Below are 18,968 nucleotides of genomic sequence, written 5' to 3'. Positions count from 1 at the left end.
TTTCTTTGATTCCTTTTGTAGTTGAGTAAATAAGCTATCCAGGTTAACGCTCTTACCAGGATATATTAAAAAATGTTGACAGGTGAAGAAGCCCTGTCTGGCGCCCAGCTCTTTTATTTTTTTAATTTAGAAAACCTACGCTACAACACCACCAGTACAACCCACCCTGAGAGTCATCTTCTCCCTTACTGTGCATAGTAAAGCACTTTTGGCCACAATTACAACATTTCGCCACAGAGTCATTTGCACTCAGATTGCTGGATCTGCTTTCAAACGGGTGCCGCACTACACTCAGTGCTACCCACACCTCTACGCTAATGGAATCATGTCAGCGTGTGGTTATCTCAAAAACTGAGCATTGGCCAACCAAAGTAGGCGCTGTGGGAAACGCATTAGATGCATCCACTTCTCCTCTTTTGTCCTCCCTCGAGAACCCATGTCAGTCCATTCCCTGCACCCTTGTTTAATCCACTCCATCTCCCCCTCGCATGTTTGTAAAAACAAATTTGCCATACTGAAGTGCTTCCCAAACCAATCGGTGAAGAGAGCTTACGTCAATACCCCCTGCTATCGTGGAAACATGGTGCCATTTGAGCGTGGAGGAAACAGGCTGACAAATGAGTTCTCTGTGGACGCTGGTGTTGGCAAGTTAGTATTTTGTATTTCACGTCAATCAGACTTGTCTCCCTTCTCCTTACACACAATGGAGCGATTTCTAAGGAAACATTTGGGTCCCATCTTCATCCAAATCGTACAGCCTTCCTATTGCTGTGACATTGATCATTTTTGTCCATAGTTTGGAGGATGCGTGTGATGCATTAACCTCCAGTTACTTTTTGTGTTACATATTTTCAAGAATAGTCCAAAAAGACACACAGGGGTGAACATTGTTATGACTGTTTTCTTGCAACAGGAATAAAGATGTTCCACAATTACTACTTTTATTAGCTAATCAAAAAGTGTAACAAAAAAACACAGCATATGACTAAAAAAATGCAGCTACCACAAGCAATCTCCACAGTTGTCGATTGCTTTCATATTTACATTTTCATTACAATAAAACTGTCAATGTTTATATTGATGGTGCACTATGGAAATCAAGGGTTCTCTCATTTAGGACTATTGACGTGCACAGAAAATACTGAGTGTTTACAGCCAATGTCTTATGGCTGTACTAGTTTTATGGTTATACCAGTCATGCCGTCAACATGTATTATTTACCATGATTAAAGGGAACAGCTCAAAAAGAATTTAAGGTCCCCTTTAAAGTCTCAATTCCATGAATCCCTTAAAACTTTGATGTGCAGATAACAACATTGCAGTGTGCCCTCGGGCAAACACATACCATTGTCAGTCAGAGATAGACATGTACAGCATTTTTCAATAACAGGGTTAAAGCATTTTATGTACATTCAGTTGCAGTTGCCACAATAAAAGCTGTTTTTCTATAAGAGTTTACTGTCGTTATAAGTTTCCTGTGTGAGGATGTATGCTGGTTTTACAGGGTCTGCACTAGGCCTTGAATTCATAGCGACAATATTGAATAATACATATTTCCCTTAAGCGCAACTTGCCTACATCGGTGATTCATAAACTTTATTAACCAATGTGGGAGGGTGGGTGAACACAGGATGAAAATCATTGTACAGAACTCCTCCCAAGAGAGCTTGTTTCCAAGAATCCCATCTGTGAATCATTTTCATGTGGCGCATTGAACCGAGTGACTGACTTTACTTTATATATCTCACCCTGTGGAGAAGGAAACCTATTAACACAACTATTAAGGTGTAGTGTTTAAATGACTCCAACGTGGGGTGAAATTAAAGTGATACACATGCGTCTCTGGAGCCGTGGAAGCAATGGAGGTGTAGAATACATCCACAATAATGTCTGTTACTTCAACACAACGGGGTTTTACAGGTTTTCAGTGAACGTACCATCTTCAATCGTCACGTGTTGAGCGCAGAGTCCTCTGTGGTGTGTTCAGGAATAAAAATAAAGCCCGGAGATTTGACTCTCAGGCCGTGTATAACTTGTGTTGGGTTAAATTTTACCGAAAGTTTTACCCAAAAAGTGCATTTTATTCGTAAATACTTTATTAGAATATCACTTGCGTAATTATATTTGTGCGTAAACTGAAACGTTTTATATTGTATATTTAGCCCCAATATCTCATTTTTAATCGGCGCAAAACCTTCATTCATTCATTCACATTCATGTAGTTACTTCTTGTAGTTATTGGTACAGTTCCTGGTTAAAAAAAGATAGCAATTCCCCCAGTTATCAAATAATAATAATAATCTTTATTTATATAGCATTAATTAAAACATGGTTACAAAACACACAGATAAAAGACGGAATCAAATGAAGTAAGAAACAGTAAAAGGATCACATGAAAAGAAACTGAGTTCACGTAAAATCTGAAAAGGAAATACGATGAAAATGTGTTTTGGGCAAATATTTAAAAACGAAACTGACTTTTCCACAGCCTCGGGGCAGCTTTCCTGCCCCCTTTAGTTGTGCGGAGCCTGCCAGGCCAAACTCGGGGCAACAGTTAGCATCACTTCAGTCCACGGAGGTAGACTTGGTAAGCTAGGCTAGGCTAAGCTAGCTTCCTCCCCGGTGTCGGCACCGATGCTAACGCACCCAACTCCCCCCAGCAAGCCCCGCGTTGGCCTGATATGAGTGAGGACACGCAGCCACAGTGGAACCGTGCTTCACAACATGCCGGTGCCTGTGTGAGTGTCCAGAGAGGCTAGCAGCAGCTACGAGGGAGTCTTGACTACAGCTGCTGCTAGCTGAAGTTCCCCGGCACGTCTGTGGATGAGGTGTTGTTAGCTAGCTACACACACACACACACACACACACACACACACAGACACACAGGTCGAGGCGGTGGATACATGTCTACCTCCGAACCACGACACGAGCTACGAAAGAAGGCACATCTCGCAGTTCATGTTTCGCCAAGAAGTCAGTGTGACGTCGTTCATCCCATCTTGTTCGTATCTTTTCCAACAAGAGAAGAGGAATATGTCCAGGTATAACATATACAGCCTGCTGGACTGGGTCTACGGCGGCGTGGACCCGAAGTTCGAGGGCAACGGGGGGCCCGAGTGCGCCGCCTTCCTCGCGCCCCAGCAGCGGGTCAGCGAGAGCCTGGTGATCGTCCTCATCTCCCTGCTGGAGATCGGCGTGGCGCTGAGGAAGATCAACCTGACCAGGGAGCTCAGGGCGGTGGGGAAGGAGTGCACCCGGGCGAAGGAGGACAGTCTGGGGAAGAACCTGTTGCTGGTCGCCCTCTGCATGACTTTTGGGGTGGAGGTCGGGTTCAAGTTCGCCACCAAGACTGTGATTTATCTGCTGAACCCGTGCCACGTCGTGACCATGGTCCAGGTGAGGATGACACTTGAGTTGTTGCCATGAGATTTACACATATTTCATATACTCCAACTTTCCCAAACACACTGACAGAGTTGACTGATGGCCATGATCTACAATGCGATGTCCCGCATGATGTGATGACACTGTTTTAATAAGTGTGATCTCAGCTGAGCCCACAACCCGATTTGTGTTTTCCAACCAGTGTTACCTGAAGTGCTCTCTCTCTCTCTCTTTCCTTGAGTTACACATCAACAGGCTTTTCACATGAGCCCCACACAACAGGACACTGTAGTACAAAAGTTTTCAAAGTTTTTTTTTTTTGCCCTCATCACCTGCTCAGACAAGGGTCCACATCAAAACCTGGCTATAAAAACGATTTTTTTTTTTATGACTGAAAGAGGAAGTGTTGAAACCACAAAGGAGCAGCTGCATTTATAACTGCCCAGAATTTAATGATTCACCTGTAGAAAATGCAAATGGATGTTTATAGTTTTGTTGTCTTGACTTTAATTTGGTCTCGCCCCAAGTGGCACTAAATTTCTCATTGGCCCTTGTGCGCTGCTGCTGTAAGAAGGCACAGCACCTGCGTGTTTGACACCCTGTGTTTATCTCGTCCTTCACGGTGCACGGTCGAACACGCCATGACACGGTTACAGGTCACTGCCGACTGCGCTTTAATGTGTCGGATCGTACTCATGAAATATGGGGAACGCGTAATATTGATATTATTTAATTCTACGCCGACGTGGTGTGATAGCCAGGGGACATTGATAAATTACTGGCTGTGATGAAGAAATGACTGATGGCAGCAAAATGTCCCCAATAAATGTTGACCAAGGTTTAGATAATCCACCGCAGGTAATTCCTTGTGAATGTGATCGGAACAGTATGAATTGTGGTACAGTTTCTCTCTCTCTTTTCTGAAAGTGGGTATCAGGATGGTGTTGTTTCTATCGACAGAGCGGCACAGCAGGGGTTCTTTCCAGGTCTTTACTCATCACAGGGAACCAGGCCAGGGACTTGCTGGAGCTTGTATGTGTGAGATGTCACAGAAAGAGGTGGAGCAGAAAGTGTGGAATCCATTCTTGCTCTGTTGAAAGTGATGTAAGTGTGTACGCTTGACGCTTGGTGGCGCACCTCAAGGATTCCTCCCACGAGTGGACTGGAATAAGGATTAATACATGTTTTGAATAGTTGACAGCTCAATAGAGGTCATGTTTCTGAGGATGTGTCCGTTTGATTGTTTTAAATCGATTTCTTTCGACTCGTAAGTTCGGACTCCACTCACCAAGTCTTCATCAGAGCTGCTGGATCTGCAGTAGGAGGGTGTGGCACAATTTTAATCTGTTGCACGTGAGGAAAACAAACACGGATTAAGGATTCCTTTTTTTAAGTAGACAAAAGGATAATGCACACATGTAATTACATAAGCCTGGGAATCAAATAGGCAAAATAACCACAAACAAATATACACACCTACACATACCCATGACCACCCATGCACACTCACACTTATGTATGTGGGCCCCTGTAAAGAGTTATCCATGGTGCTTGTTGAGATGTGCAGAATTAGGTGATGCTGTAGCTAGGGTTGCAAAATTCCGGGAATATTCAAAGTTGGAAACTTTCCATGGGAATTAACGGGAATATACGGGAATTAATGGGAATAAACTGGAAACTTTGGGGTAATTTATACTAACTGTATTTACCTTGTCATATACAGACATAAATATAAACATTTTGTTTTGTCATAAGCAGACATGCATGCAAACATTTCTAATTACATTTTTGACTTAATCCATTTGTGAGTAGAACTCTACCGTCTCTGTGATCTTGGTGGTTTCTGAATATATTTTTACTTTGGAGGAAATGGATGTAAAGTGCAAAGGGGAAGTAGTTTTACACATAAACGTCAGTTAATGGGAAGTAGTTCACAGGTGTTAAATGTCTCCTGTGGCTCAGCGGAGGAGAAAGCGATGTTGATGTCATCGACCATGATCAACCATGATCTTGGATGTTTTAACCAAGATCATGCTGCAAGATCTAGAATTGCTAACGTTAGCCACTTGCCAGCAAGACAATTTTGTTCCTGTGGACTATAAATACAGTCCCCTGTTTGCGTTGTCAATCAATAATGGATACAGCGTGCTTTCTCGGACAAGAGGACTTCGGACTTTCATTTGACGCATTTGATCATGTCAGGTTGAGAGAAAAATAAAACAATCCATTAATTCTGTCAATTTGGTTTACAATAGCTAGCTACATCCTTTTCAAAGAAACACAGCGTGTGCTGCATTCCATACATCTTTAAAATAGAGTTTTGAATGACGTTTTTATTGCTCAGCCTTTAATTTGCGGTAATTACTTTTATTTTTGATAAGTAGCCCAACTCGCGCTTTTTTGATGGACCCCAACAGCCGCGAGTAATCGAGGGGATGGTGTACTTTTGTGTGGACATGCATACATCCTACTCTCACTGCTGTAAAAAGTTAGCCTACTGTATACAAATAAACTTGGTATTAAAATGAACATGGCTTCAGTGTAACAAGTGACAAAGACGTTCAAAAACAACAGAAAGTCATAGGTTTACGTTTCTGGCAGACAATGTTCCCAACTAGCTGCATCCAGGTTCCAGCTGAGCTAGGCTTGCCTAGTCTTGTTTTCAACTACATTTAAGTTACCTGTTATAAGCTAACATTTGCAAAAAAAGTGTCAAAATTCCCGAGCTTAACTTCCCATGGAAATTTTCCGCCCCTTTGCAACCCTAGCTGTAGCTGAAGTTACTACAGGCCTTGAATAATCTGCATCTACTTCACCAGTGAGCTGCTAAAAAGAATAAAGTCACTTGACTGTGTTGCTATGCTGCAGCAGGTTATAGTCTGTTATTATTCTATTTTGGATTGAAGATCAATGTCAGTGTTATTGCTAAATCGTTCTAGACTACTGATGTTTACTTATTAGATTAAAACTGTCCCATACTGCACATGAACAACAACCTAATTTGGGGAAACCTTATTTTTGGCTGAAAAGTGAAATATAAGGCTCTTTACACTGAAAACCCAAAACCTTTTGTTATAGCTGTACCATGAAAGTGTCACAACTGCAAATCTCTATTTGATTTTTCTTACACGCAAAGAAACTAAGATGTGATCGTCACGTGCCAGTAATCAGATGGCATATGACGATGCTACAAACACTATTATTAAACTCTGCTGTGAATATAATCATAAGCATGATTTGTGGTGTTAACTTGAATTGGTCATTACTGTAGAAATGCTATCCAACATTGTGGCTGCTCAGGGACGATGGGTCATAGTGTCTTCATACAAGCGTCCCATCCCCTGATGTGGGATTCTCAACTGAGCTGGAAGTTTCCTTTTTAATACACGATGGTGGATAAGCTCCTATCAGACACACAGTCGCCCTATCAAGTGAACTTTCTGACTCATAGATCCCAGCAGGAGTCTATCCTGATTGGTCACACTTATCATTTAAACCTCTCATAGATAGATTTGGTTGGTGGATGTGGATAAATACTGTGACAGGCAGCAGAAAACCTCCTCAGGCGTTTCTTCAGCAGGTTGTAATGGAGTAAATAGAAGTTTGAAACACTATAACACAGCAGCAGCAAACTTTTATGCTTTGCTTTTTGCCTCCAAATGGAAGCCCCACGTTGTTATAAAGCTGTGTGCAAATATCCTGTATCTGTGCACCAGACTACATTATCATTACATATAGCCACATTTATCAGCTGCAGTGCTAACACCCAGCAGAACAGATTGTTCTGCTGAGTACTTTTCAACAGTTTCCCTTCACATCTTTAGAGATTATTATGCAGCTACAGCTGGGCTTTCACCCTTAAATTGCTCTTGAACTGATGAAAAATATTTTTTGTTGAATTTTGTTATGTTTGTAGTACACAAGCCCAAAATGTGAAGAAAGGTTAAGCTCCCAAAAAAGAGCCATTACCATAAATATCAGTTTTGTGTGGTAAACAGTTTGGTGTTCCAGTATTTTTCTGGACAAGGTTTATCCCAGTTAGATTAGTGTCGCCTGGACTCACTTCTTTTCTGGCAGCCCTCTGTCGTCACCTGCATGTTTATTAAATACTAAATATTTTGATGCAACACTACCCCTGCTCATGTTTCAGATTCATGTCTTCCTCGCAGGCCCATGTCAGGGGACAGGAAAGATGTAGGCACTCTGTTTCGTCCTGCTGTACCTCAGTACAAATTTATGTTTCAGTAGTAAAATTAATAGAGAGAAACCACCATTAGAGTTAACAGTGTCTTTTATGCTGCAACAACAGTCAAGGCTGGTTTGTCTCCTGACTGTCATCAAGCATTGAGAAAGTCTGGCCTGGAAAAGATTTAGAAGCTAAAATAGTGGGTCTTGTATTCGATATGTTGTATTTAGTTTAATGTTTTAAACCTATTTCATTTTGTTTTAGCACATAATAAAATGGAGGTCAAATTCTGTTCAAGCACATGGCCTATTTAGCAGTGATCAGAGTACAAGCAGGAAATGCTAACCCCCAACATTTTACCACGCACTGTAAAGTCTTGATGTAATAAAGTGACGATTGGTTTGGTAGTGAATCAAATGAGTCCCATACAAAACGAACAAGATAGCTCAAAAATGGTCTTGGTGTGAATAATCCAAACTTTTGGCCGACTTTTCAGATTCACATCATTTCTAATCATTCTACTACCTTTACCTTTACAAAGAGACTAATCCATTTAGCTCACACTCATGTTTCCGATGTAGTGAATTTGAATCCGACATATGCAAGGAGTTTGCAGTAAAACTGTGAAACTGATGAACATCTGCTCAGATCCCAGGATCTCTTCTTCCTGGTGGAGATCTACTAAAAGAGTCTTGAAATAACTAAACGCACAAAGACGTTTCCAGTTTCTACTTAAATTATGTTTCAATCCTCCTCAGTCTCAGTTCTGCATTTTGTTTTTCTTGTTTTTCGAGGCACATAGAACTTGACAGTTGCCAGAGGGATGCTCTGTTCAGGGCTCCTGTTCTTATATTATTAATAATTGTTCAAGTAATTCGTACATTTTCATTACTTCCAGCAATGAGCACCGGAAGCTCTTGGAGCATTGAAGCTGTTCAACAATGACTCTGAATTTACTGTGATAATGCAGTTTCTCATTTTTCTCTGTGCTTTCTTCACAGATCTTCCTGCTGGCCTGCCCGCCGGGTAAAACAGCAATGGTTGTATTTAGGTGAGTACATTTACACCATGGCTCATGTCTGGCTTTGGTCTCTGTTATATGCCACCATGTATTTTGGCAATAAACATCTGTAGTCATGCTAAAGTGCTGATTATAACCGGACTCACAGTTCCTCACATCTTTGGGTCATCTGCCCTCATTTCAACCTGCAGTTGTAGGTAGCAGTCACGGCTGTAAATTTTGAATGCAATATAAAATGATTGGGCCGACACACCACAATTGAAGATGGATTTTATTTTCATATAAAAACAATTGCCTCATTGATTGCAATTACCTGTGCACTTCTACAGAGTAAATTGGGTTTTCACGGTTTTCGTTGTAATGGATTCACTGGGCTTTATGGTCTCCTCTCCTCAACGACTGCTCAGGTCCGGGCAGTTAATTATTCAGGAGAAATGACTGTGTTCTTGCCGGAGGGAACACGATGTGGAATTTACACAGAAAAAAACCAGCAGGGTCACTTTCTGTTGCCGTAGCCCATGGGAGTCTGAAGCTGTGTCTCACCTGAAATGGCCATAAAGTATCCTGCTAAAAAATAAAACAAGAGTCTGAGAAGTTTTACGAAAACACACAACATTAAAGGCTCGGTAACCGGAGTCTCTATCCTTTCTAAAGGCTGCAGTCAGCCGCCCACAGCTCTTCATCCAACCACAACTAGGCCTGGATCTAGAAGTTGGCAGGGGTGATCAATGCCCACCCAATTGGTCAACTTTATTCGGTGCCATTTGAATCTGACAATTACGTTTAATTTATTCGCCCTGTCAGAATTTCCTGATTTCTGAATTGCTGGTGGGACACAGGGGCTGGGTTTGAAAAAATGATTCTCTGATAAAAAATAAACACTACACAGAGGACAACCAAGCCAAAGTCTCCAAGTGTTTGCAGTTTGTTCATTTACTAAAACAAACCAGGCTGTTGAACTTGTTTTTAACATTAATTACATCTGTATCATTAAAAATAATCTTCAGTGGCGTGTTTAATTACAGCGTCATCCATTCACAGCTTCCTTACTGGAACTCATCACCTGCATGTGTGCTGCGCAGGAGGTTTGGTGGAGCTCTGTGCGTGTGACGTGTAAAAAATAAATAATAATAATTATTATTATTATTATACCACGGCTTGGTTGAATTTCCTATTGTGACACGTTCTTTCAAACTTGGAAAAACTCTCAACACTAAGTCCACTGTGTCCCCCAATATCAGCAATCTAGATCCAGGCCTGAACCGAACTTAAAATGTATTATTGCTAACAATAAATGATATCATACGTGGATACACGTGGAGCTCTGGAAAAGTCAATATGATGGTATAATTGTTTGTTTATACTGATTCATATTTGATGGTAAATGCCTATTTCCTCCCACAGCACAACAGCATCAGTGATTCATGTCTCGGCCCAAGTATTGATCGGGACAGAGAGAACTTCCTCATACCAAAAAGTGTTAATAAGAACTTCATTTTTTAAACATAGTCATTGAGCAGGGGAGAAATAGTCGGCCAAGAGTGCTACTGATCAATAAACGTATAGTGAATGTGAATTTGAATGAAGCGGGGCTGTTTCTCCAGACGGGTTCAGGAGGCCCTTGAGAGTGACTGCTGAGTTTATTTAATCTGACACTCCGACAACGCTGCTGTTTTCCCAGTGACCTTAGCTGTCACAACAGTTGTTTTGGCTCATTTGACAAAAAGAGCAGTCAGAGGAGTTAAGATGAAGGTCTAGACTTTGACACATAAACTCCTGGGTTTTTATTGATGGTGCCTCTGTGAATGATCCTTGGTTAAAAGGGGCATTTATCCTCGTGTTTGACGGTCAGAAGTTAACTAAACAAACATCACACACCCTCTGTGTGTGTGCACTTGTACTTGTATCTTTGTGAGGACCATTTTGAGCATAGAATTTACGTAGTGAGGACATTTTAGGAAAGTGAGGATATTTGGGCCGTTTTCAAAAGTGTTCTTATCACCATACTACTAATATGTCTGTAATGCAATGATGCATGCAACGTAGAAAAAGGTTGTTGAAAGTTTCCTGGTGGTCTCAGACAGAGGTGGGGTTGACTGACATGTTAAATGGTCATTTGTCAATATCCTTGGTTAATGTTTTCCTCTGTGTGTTTTCAGGCTGCAGGTCCACATGTTGAACGGTGCGCTACTGGCTTTAATGTTCCCTGTCGTCAACACCAGACTGGTAAGTAACCAGCACTGGAAATCTCATTCACACATTTCCCTCTTCAAGCCTTTGTTCTGTTTCTGAAGTTAATAAGGACGGTTTCTTCTTCATTATCCCTATTTCTCACTTTTCTGACAGCTCAACAAGAGAGCAAGTTCTACCCCCTTAGCTGTGATACGTTTTGGAGACTAACTTGTGACATTTTATCTTCTTCTTGTCTAAAAAAGTGACATTTATATGAATGTGAAGTTTAAATACGTCTAGTCTCTACAAGAGCACGAATCTAAAGAACAAATTCTAACAAAATGTCAAACCCTGGTAGCGTAAAGTTTGATAAATGATGGAAATGTTTTCGTGGAGTTTGGACAGTTCGAACTTAATTATATATGTATATACATACACCGAAGTAAAGGTAAAGTTTTCGGCCTCAACTCTATTTCATTATCAGCGACAGATCTCAGACATATGAAGTATGCCTTCACATAACGTTTTTTAACATCCATGAACATTATGTCATATGTCTGCTTGCACTTTATCAGTTTTCACCACAGATATAGAAAACACAACTGTGGGGACTGAATGCTAATCTGATTTAACGTTAACTGAAAGGCAGCATCCATCAGATCCACATGAATTTTTAAGTCTTGTAAGACCATTAAGTGTAATCCTTAATGGTTCACATTTACAGAGAATAATTTAATAATTTTTATTCATTAAAAATACTGATCTCTGACCTGACTGTGCAGACGCATGTTGAATTATATATTTTTTTATAACACCATTAATAAGTGTCTGCAGTCGTGCCGTTTATTTTTTAATTTTTATTAATAAGTCACACAGTGGCTAAACCAGCTAATTTGTCACTGATATAAAAAAAATGTAATCTGTATTTTTCTATATATTCCTTAATTTTCTTGTTAGATTTAAAAGAGGTTGAGTGTTCTGCTGATCCTAAGTCACATAGTGCTCTCTGTGATCAGGTAGTCAAACCCTCTCGTGACATCTTTTCACTCGCAGTAGAATAGGATGAGTCACATCAAGCCTGACTTCCTCTCTGCTTGTAAATTCTGGTCTGAGGTCACACAGACCGAGTGCAGGAGGTGTGTCTGCAGGTTTAAGACTAAGCCGAAGAATGTAAACGTGTCGCTGGATGGTTTGATCTGTATAAAAGTTATGTGAATCATATTCTATGACCTTAACAATCACCAGATCTCACCCTAATTGAACACCTGCGGGAGATTTAGGACTGGCGAATTAGTTTTCTCCACCGTCATCATCAAAAAACCAAATGAGGGAACATCTTTTGGAAGAATTGTGTAGCTGGAGAGCAGGAAATCTAAGCACAGGCAGGGTAGATTTGTGCGCCAGAGTCACTGTGTGAATGTCTTCAAGAAACACAAGCAAATCCAGGTGTAAATGTACACATGTAAAACTCTGTGACTGAGAATCTTCACAGAAATGAAACGTTACATTCTCTCCACAGCTTCCGTTTGAGAAGGAGATCTACTACATCCAGCACTCCATGCTGTACCTGGTGCCTCTTTATCTGTTCAGGAAAGGAGGTAGGATTACATTCATTTTGTCTGCTCCCCCTGTTCTATCTCCATTTCATTGACACACATGAAGAAATACCTTTCACGTGCCAAACAAGCAAGCTTATATTACCATGACACCTTTCTCTGTGCATGGATTCCCTTTTGTTGGTACTGGCTCTTTCTGTGTGCGTTCTGTCGTGTTGACTGTTGCTGCCTATTTAATCTTCAAAGCTCTGTTTATTCTATGTGTTGCTGCTCTGTCTACATGAGCTTCATGCTACTGAAGAGCAAACATAAAACCTTGTGTTGCTCAACTGTGTCTTCCAAAGTTAAAGTTATTAATTTAAATGGGAAGGAGAGATTTTATTCCTCCTGTGGTTAGAGCTACAGGAGGCAGAGATCATTAGACTTGCAGTTTAAAGATTTACAGCTTTTGTTAACTAAAAGTGGGACTGATGTGACTGTGTATGTATGAGTTATGTATTATTATATCATTTAATTATACAGTAAATCTGTTCACCATGAAGAGACTACAGACAGACTCATTCCACAGATACTCCCTTCTCTCCTGGCAGCACCCAAGGTCAGGTTATAGATAAAGGGCCAACTAGCAGTACATTGTAATATCTACGCTCATAGACTTTCATATCTAATTCAGATGCCCAGACAGAGAGGCACCAACTCCAATTCTTTTGCGTATTACATCAGTGGCTAGATGTAAAGGTTAGATATGCGTGCTTTCGTGGATGCGCGGTTGGGATGGGTGACGCAAGGTGAGGGAGATAAATTGAGATGCTTTGGGAGACATCTTCAGACTTGTTGGCGTTTGTATATTGTTCCACCTTCTGGTCTCCTTGATGCGTCAAGTCTACATTAAAATCTTCTGCATAAGACATCAGCTGCTGCCTGAGTTCTCCTTTCACCAGCTTCCAAATCACAAATGGGAAGCTATTTTAAAAAGACGTGTTCTTTTTTTTAAATGTCATTAGATTTAGATTATTAAGTATTGTTAGATAGAGGAAAGAAGTATCGACAAAATATATTCATTATACAATTCATGAAAAAAGATAATGTGCTCAATAATTTTTGTACCAACTGATTTTCTAGATGTTTATAAACAGTGGTGCAGAAAACAGCTTACCTAACGTTCAGATATGATATACAACACTTGTGCAGTTATTATTCTGCATACTGCATTTTGATATGAAGTGAACTAAATCCGACTGCTGGATCGTGTCTTGAAGGGCACAAACTTGCAATGTCTCCAGGTTCCACAAATGGTAGCAGATGCATGTTGGCTGGTTGTCTCTGAGAAACAGCTGTCCAGGTGCCCTCAGAGTCACCGAGGGGCAAAGGCAGGAGGACAGATGTTGCGTCGGGCAGCTCCCAGCTTTAAACGTGTTGTAAATGTGGACCAGGACATAGGTGAAATGATTAAAGGTTTCTACACAGCCCACAAGAACAAGGACGGGACAGCTTTGAATAACATGTCACATTTTACAGGGTTTATTGTTGATTTTAAGTGTATTAGAATAGAAGTCAGGTCAATGACAGAGAGAATTATCTAGGGTGTTGCATGTTAACCAAAACTCATCCCATTCTTCATTAGTGTCACAACACTGGACCCAAACAAAAGAAAATATTTAATGCTCGGATTACAATGACCAGCAGGTACACATTTTATATTTCCTCACTGTGCTGTAACCAATGTCAGCAGTGAGGAAACCGGAAAAGCCAGTTTGACACCACATCCTGTTACTGGTTCACAGTGTTTGTGTCTTTTGATTCGACTTGTATGTGAAGGGAAACAGTATTTTGTTCTTTAGTGTTGTCACAGAACACGCATCCTGTGTGTTTGCGCTCTTTTCAACTGACAAAGAGGAATTCAAGAAAAAAAGTCTGTTCAACCCAGGGATGAGGTGGAAACTCTGGGTTTTGTGTTACTGCAGTCACTTTGAAGCCGAACGGCTCGAGTTGCTTTCAGGTTTTCTTCAACAAACCCAGGTTCCTACTGTTACCTCCCGTCAAATGGGTGTGTTTTAATTTCCTTTTTCATACAGCCACTAACCATGCAAATGTCAAAACCCATGGATTTGCATTTACCTATTCGACACTCATTTGTTACCCAAAACCCATGCTGACTAACAGTGCGGCTTTTATTATGAGCTGTCAGTCATCAGTGTGAAGTAACTGAGACAACAATGTCAGGTTGTCTGTCATTTCCCTTGCACCGTGCAATGATCACTGTAAAGTTCAACACAACTGGACAAAATGTACTTTAAAAGTAAGTTTTTACATATAAACTACATATAGTCTTGTAACATTTCAGTTACAATGATAGCATTTAGTGCATGTTAAAAAACAACAGTTAAAGGCTGCTGAGCAAGATTTAAAATGTTAAATAGATTTCTAAAAATGTCCACTCACTTTTAACTGCTAATCACCAAACTCAAAAGTGAGTCAGACTATCTATAAACAAACTGTCCCGTCTGTCTGATTCATATTTCCATGTTCTGCTGCCAGCAGCACGTTGTACACGTTGTAGTATTAGGGCCACATAAAGGAAAAATAATTTTAGGCTGCATGTCATTTTATAGGACAAATATCAGAAGATCAGCCTGTTACCTGTGTTGTCATGAGGAATGTGAAGCATCTTGCTAAGTTATACTTCATCTTTTGTCACAACAGCACCACATTATCATAAGTATCGGGTCTTTCAAAAGACTGCGCAAGAACCGTGGTCTAATCCAGAAACAGAACCACACAGATTTGAGGGAAGTTGTCTGTTTGGTAATGGTGCCTTGCAGTCTGTTTCTGTTATGACTATTTTCCTCATTAGATTACAACATTATTCTCGGGGGGGGAAAAGCCCTAATACTCCATTATAATGTTGTCTGGTTTCAGATGAAGAAATACATTTAAATGTTGAATCTAAAAAGCAGCAGGTGTTCTGGCCTGTGCTGAATGAAGTTTATAGATTTGTCCCTCCAGCTCTTTCACTGCTGTTGCACATTAATCTGTCTGGCTCTGCTGGATTAAAATGGAGGCTGTGCTCTTTATTTACCCACTGCCACAGCGAATGGCCGAATCACTTCCATTTTTTTTATTCACCACACACACACACACACACACACACACACACTTACTCTTTACTCAGCCCGGATATACTCAGTTGGCAAAACTACGTCTGAAAAGCTGATCTGAAAAGTTTCCCATTTTAGGGTTCTTTGACTCAGAGTTCAGGTTCAGATGTTTTTGAAATGCGCTCTCCCAGATGTTTTACAAACAGATGTGTGTGTTTGTTTCTGCAGGTGTATACAAGCCTGAGCCTCTCGGGGACATGTGGTGGGCACTCCTCGCCACGGGCCTGCTGTTCCTCTACCACTTCCTCTTCTTGCAGGTTCTTGGCCTGGTAAGATGGAGCCCTCTGCTGGGTATTGCTTGACATTTCATTATGCAAAGTATGTGCCATCATCTAGTGTCAGTGGTTTCATTTCCATGGAGAATAAAGTTTATTTGGACATAGAGGTGTGATCAACAGGAATACATGTTAATATTATCCAATACTATACTGATCCAAAGAAAGGGAAATGTGGTGGAGAGATGTATTTATCAGTTTATATATTGGTGTAATAATGAAACATTCATTCATTCATTTTAATGAATGAATGAATGTTTCAAAATAAAGATTTGTAATAATGACTGAAAATATGACGGCTTATTGCACAAACCCATCTCACGACACTGAATTAGAACACGTATGCTGCACAGTCCAGAAATAAGTAAGCAAACATACCCAATGCAAAGATATATACATTCATTCTTGCACATGTATATATACTCATGCACACATGCTGCATAAATGCATTCATAGCCTGATTGATACTAGATTTTTGAGGCCAATGCTGATATCAATATTTGAGATATTTATCTATTGGCTGACCTAAATACAATATGGTACTAAGATCAATAATTTAAGATCAGCCTTGGTCTCTGTTCACATGAACATATACAGTTTACACACATTCACATACACACACTTATGCAAACTGGTGCTAACACCTTGTTGACTGGAAACGACAGGACACCCCCAGAGATGCCTCTGCGGGTCAGGGCTGTTTTGGCCTTCTCCTCTGCTCCTGGCAGTGATGCATATAATCCATCCTCCAAGATAGTTGATCAAATACATCCAGGTTTTCTGTTAGTCCACTCTTGCTGATTGAAACAGCAACATGGCTTACTTTAAGTGTGATTTCAGATTAAAGTCCATGTATTGTCACGGTGACTAACACGACTCGTTTACAATCAGTCTTGCAGTTTTGCTGTAGTATACTAAAGATGGCTTGGCTAGCCAGGTCTACTTGGGTCAGCTCGACTATACACATAATGTTAAACTGACACAGTACCCATGGTGATAGAACGCACTCGACTCGGGCTCGACTGATTGTATAAAACATGAGTCTGAACTTGTATCGGCCCCAGGTCGGGCCTCTGGTCCTGCAGTTCAGATGGACGCATGAAGACCTTTACACTGAATCAGATTAATAAATGTTTTTAGCTTCACAAAGTCAGTTTAGAATGAGTTTCATTGTGTAATGTTGTAATGTGAAGGTGTTTCTCCACAGATTTTAAACTATTATAAAATATATATAAGTCTACATTAAACAGCCACTAATGCCAACTTGTGACTGCAAAGTAATGGCTGCAGTCACACATTGAATAATAGAGCATTTACTGACTGAACTCATTAAGTTGATAGTTTTGCAGAGCAGAAATCCAACAGAAATTAATAACACGTATGCAGGGAATTCAACCATGACATTTAGCAAAAACTCATTATCCAAGTGAGTAGCACTTATTATTCTCACTAGAATTAGCATTATGTTATATTAAGACGTGTGTTTACTCAATCCGTCTGTCTGTCTGTGACCCCTGCAGGCGACTGAGGTCAACCTGAACAACATGCTGTGCCCGGCGGTGTCCGACCCCTTTTACGGGCCTTGGTACCGGGTTTGGGCGACGGGCCACCAGACCCTGCTGACCCTCGTTCACGGGAAGGTCCTCACGCTCCTGTCGCAGCACACCGGCTCCGTCTGCAGATACCTGCTGGACGCGCTCCGACTGCGCAGCAAGAAAGTCGACTGAATGTTCGCAAAGATGCACACAGACCTAGCCTTTCACTCTAAATGCCTGCTCATCCAGATTTCTTTCTTTTTTAAAGCAACATTTTAATGCATCTTTTTAGATTTAACCATCTGTTTTACTGAAACTCGTGAGCATTTCAGGGCCAGTGAATCAATGTGTCATTCTTTTAGTGTTGTAGTTGGCTTGCATACATACATACATACTTGCATGGACAAACATAATAGGACTTCTAAGGCTGGTAGTTAGCGTTGTTGAGTTTGCCAGAGCTAGCCTTGCTTGGAAATACCATTTCCAGAGATATGTAAGTGAATTTGTGGATGATTTCCCAAGCTGCCTTTTTCTAACCGTTGTGACAGAGAAATGGGAGTCACCGAAAATGTCACTACTGATCTGCAGTTGTTACACTTTCATTTCTTTACCTCTTTACGCTAGATCTTTGTTATGTTAGTAAAGCTGCCATTTTATTTGTCTCAAGATTGTAAATGTGAGCTGTCGTAAACGTTATTGCTCGTTCGGTTGGAGGATTTTTGTTCGACACGTATGATCACTTCTCAGTGTTGTCATGACTGAAAAAAAAAAACCAAACTTATTTATGGCGTCCCCCTGTTCTCACTTCATCACACACATGGACAGGTAGTGAACGCATCGCTGTTCAATGGCCTCTTCTGTGTTTCTGTTTCCCCCCCGTTCTGATCATTCCAATTGTGGTAATCTGGGGACATGAGGATGTATTACATGCTGAGACTCCTAGTGATGAATGAGGATTTGTGGATCTACACCGGGATGTTATTACCTCCCACCAAGGAGGACATGTTGTTTTTGTCTTTTATTTCCCGGTGATGTCGGACCACGTTCAGTGAAGTATAGATTTCAGTGAGTTGAATGAATGTGTGGAGAACTTGAAATGTTTCTGGGCTGGATTCATGCATAATGACACTTGAATACAATTTGTTGCTTAATCTTCCAAAGCATCCTGAATTCACTCCACCACCATATTCGCAACAAATCACGACCTCAGTTTTTTAACAAATTGCATCAAATGATCTTTATGAGATCAATTTGAGTCATATATTGACTATCCATGTGAGAGAAAGTATTAGCTGATGATGATTGAAAAATGTCAGTCTGGGTATAACATTTCAATTATGAGGGATGTGTTTATTACTGTAGCATATTATTGTACTTCACTGTAAAGAAGGGATAAGACAAAGTTTTGTATTTTTATCGGTTCAAGTGTATGTTCTGTATTGAGAATAAAAGTGATGTCGACCACTTCTCGTGGAAATGTAGCATCTTTTCGAACCATGTTCAAGGTGGATTTTGTAATGTTGAATACATGCAGTTTAAAGACTTAAAACTTGTAACTTTTGAAGACTTATTTTGTTTCCACTGGCACAGTGAACAAAGCATGCAGCTCACAAATATACATATTAATGCTATAGTTTCCTAAGTAGAAATAAAAGCACTGTAAAAGAAAAGAAATCTACAA

At 40.5% G+C, this 18,968-nt stretch overlaps 1 protein-coding gene across 1 annotated transcript; it reads left to right on the top strand.

The window, feature by feature from the left end:
• Positions 1–2,509: 2,509 nt before the first annotated feature.
• On the top strand, positions 2,510–18,753 carry LOC118122349 (transmembrane protein 164). Its single transcript, XM_035179025.2, has 6 exons — positions 2,510–3,396; positions 8,572–8,621; positions 10,751–10,817; positions 12,283–12,361; positions 15,646–15,746; positions 17,273–18,753. Exons 1-6 carry the CDS (start codon positions 2,959–2,961, stop codon positions 17,477–17,479), a joined length of 942 nt encoding a protein of 313 aa, XP_035034916.1. The 5' UTR covers positions 2,510–2,958; the 3' UTR covers positions 17,480–18,753.
• The last annotated feature ends 215 nt before the right edge of the window (positions 18,754–18,968 follow it).

The sequence above is a fragment of the Hippoglossus stenolepis genome, chromosome 15, assembly GCF_022539355.2.
Source record: "Hippoglossus stenolepis isolate QCI-W04-F060 chromosome 15, HSTE1.2, whole genome shotgun sequence".
Taxonomy (NCBI): domain Eukaryota; kingdom Metazoa; phylum Chordata; class Actinopteri; order Pleuronectiformes; family Pleuronectidae; genus Hippoglossus; species Hippoglossus stenolepis.
This window is presented reverse-complemented; position numbering and strand designations above follow the sequence as displayed.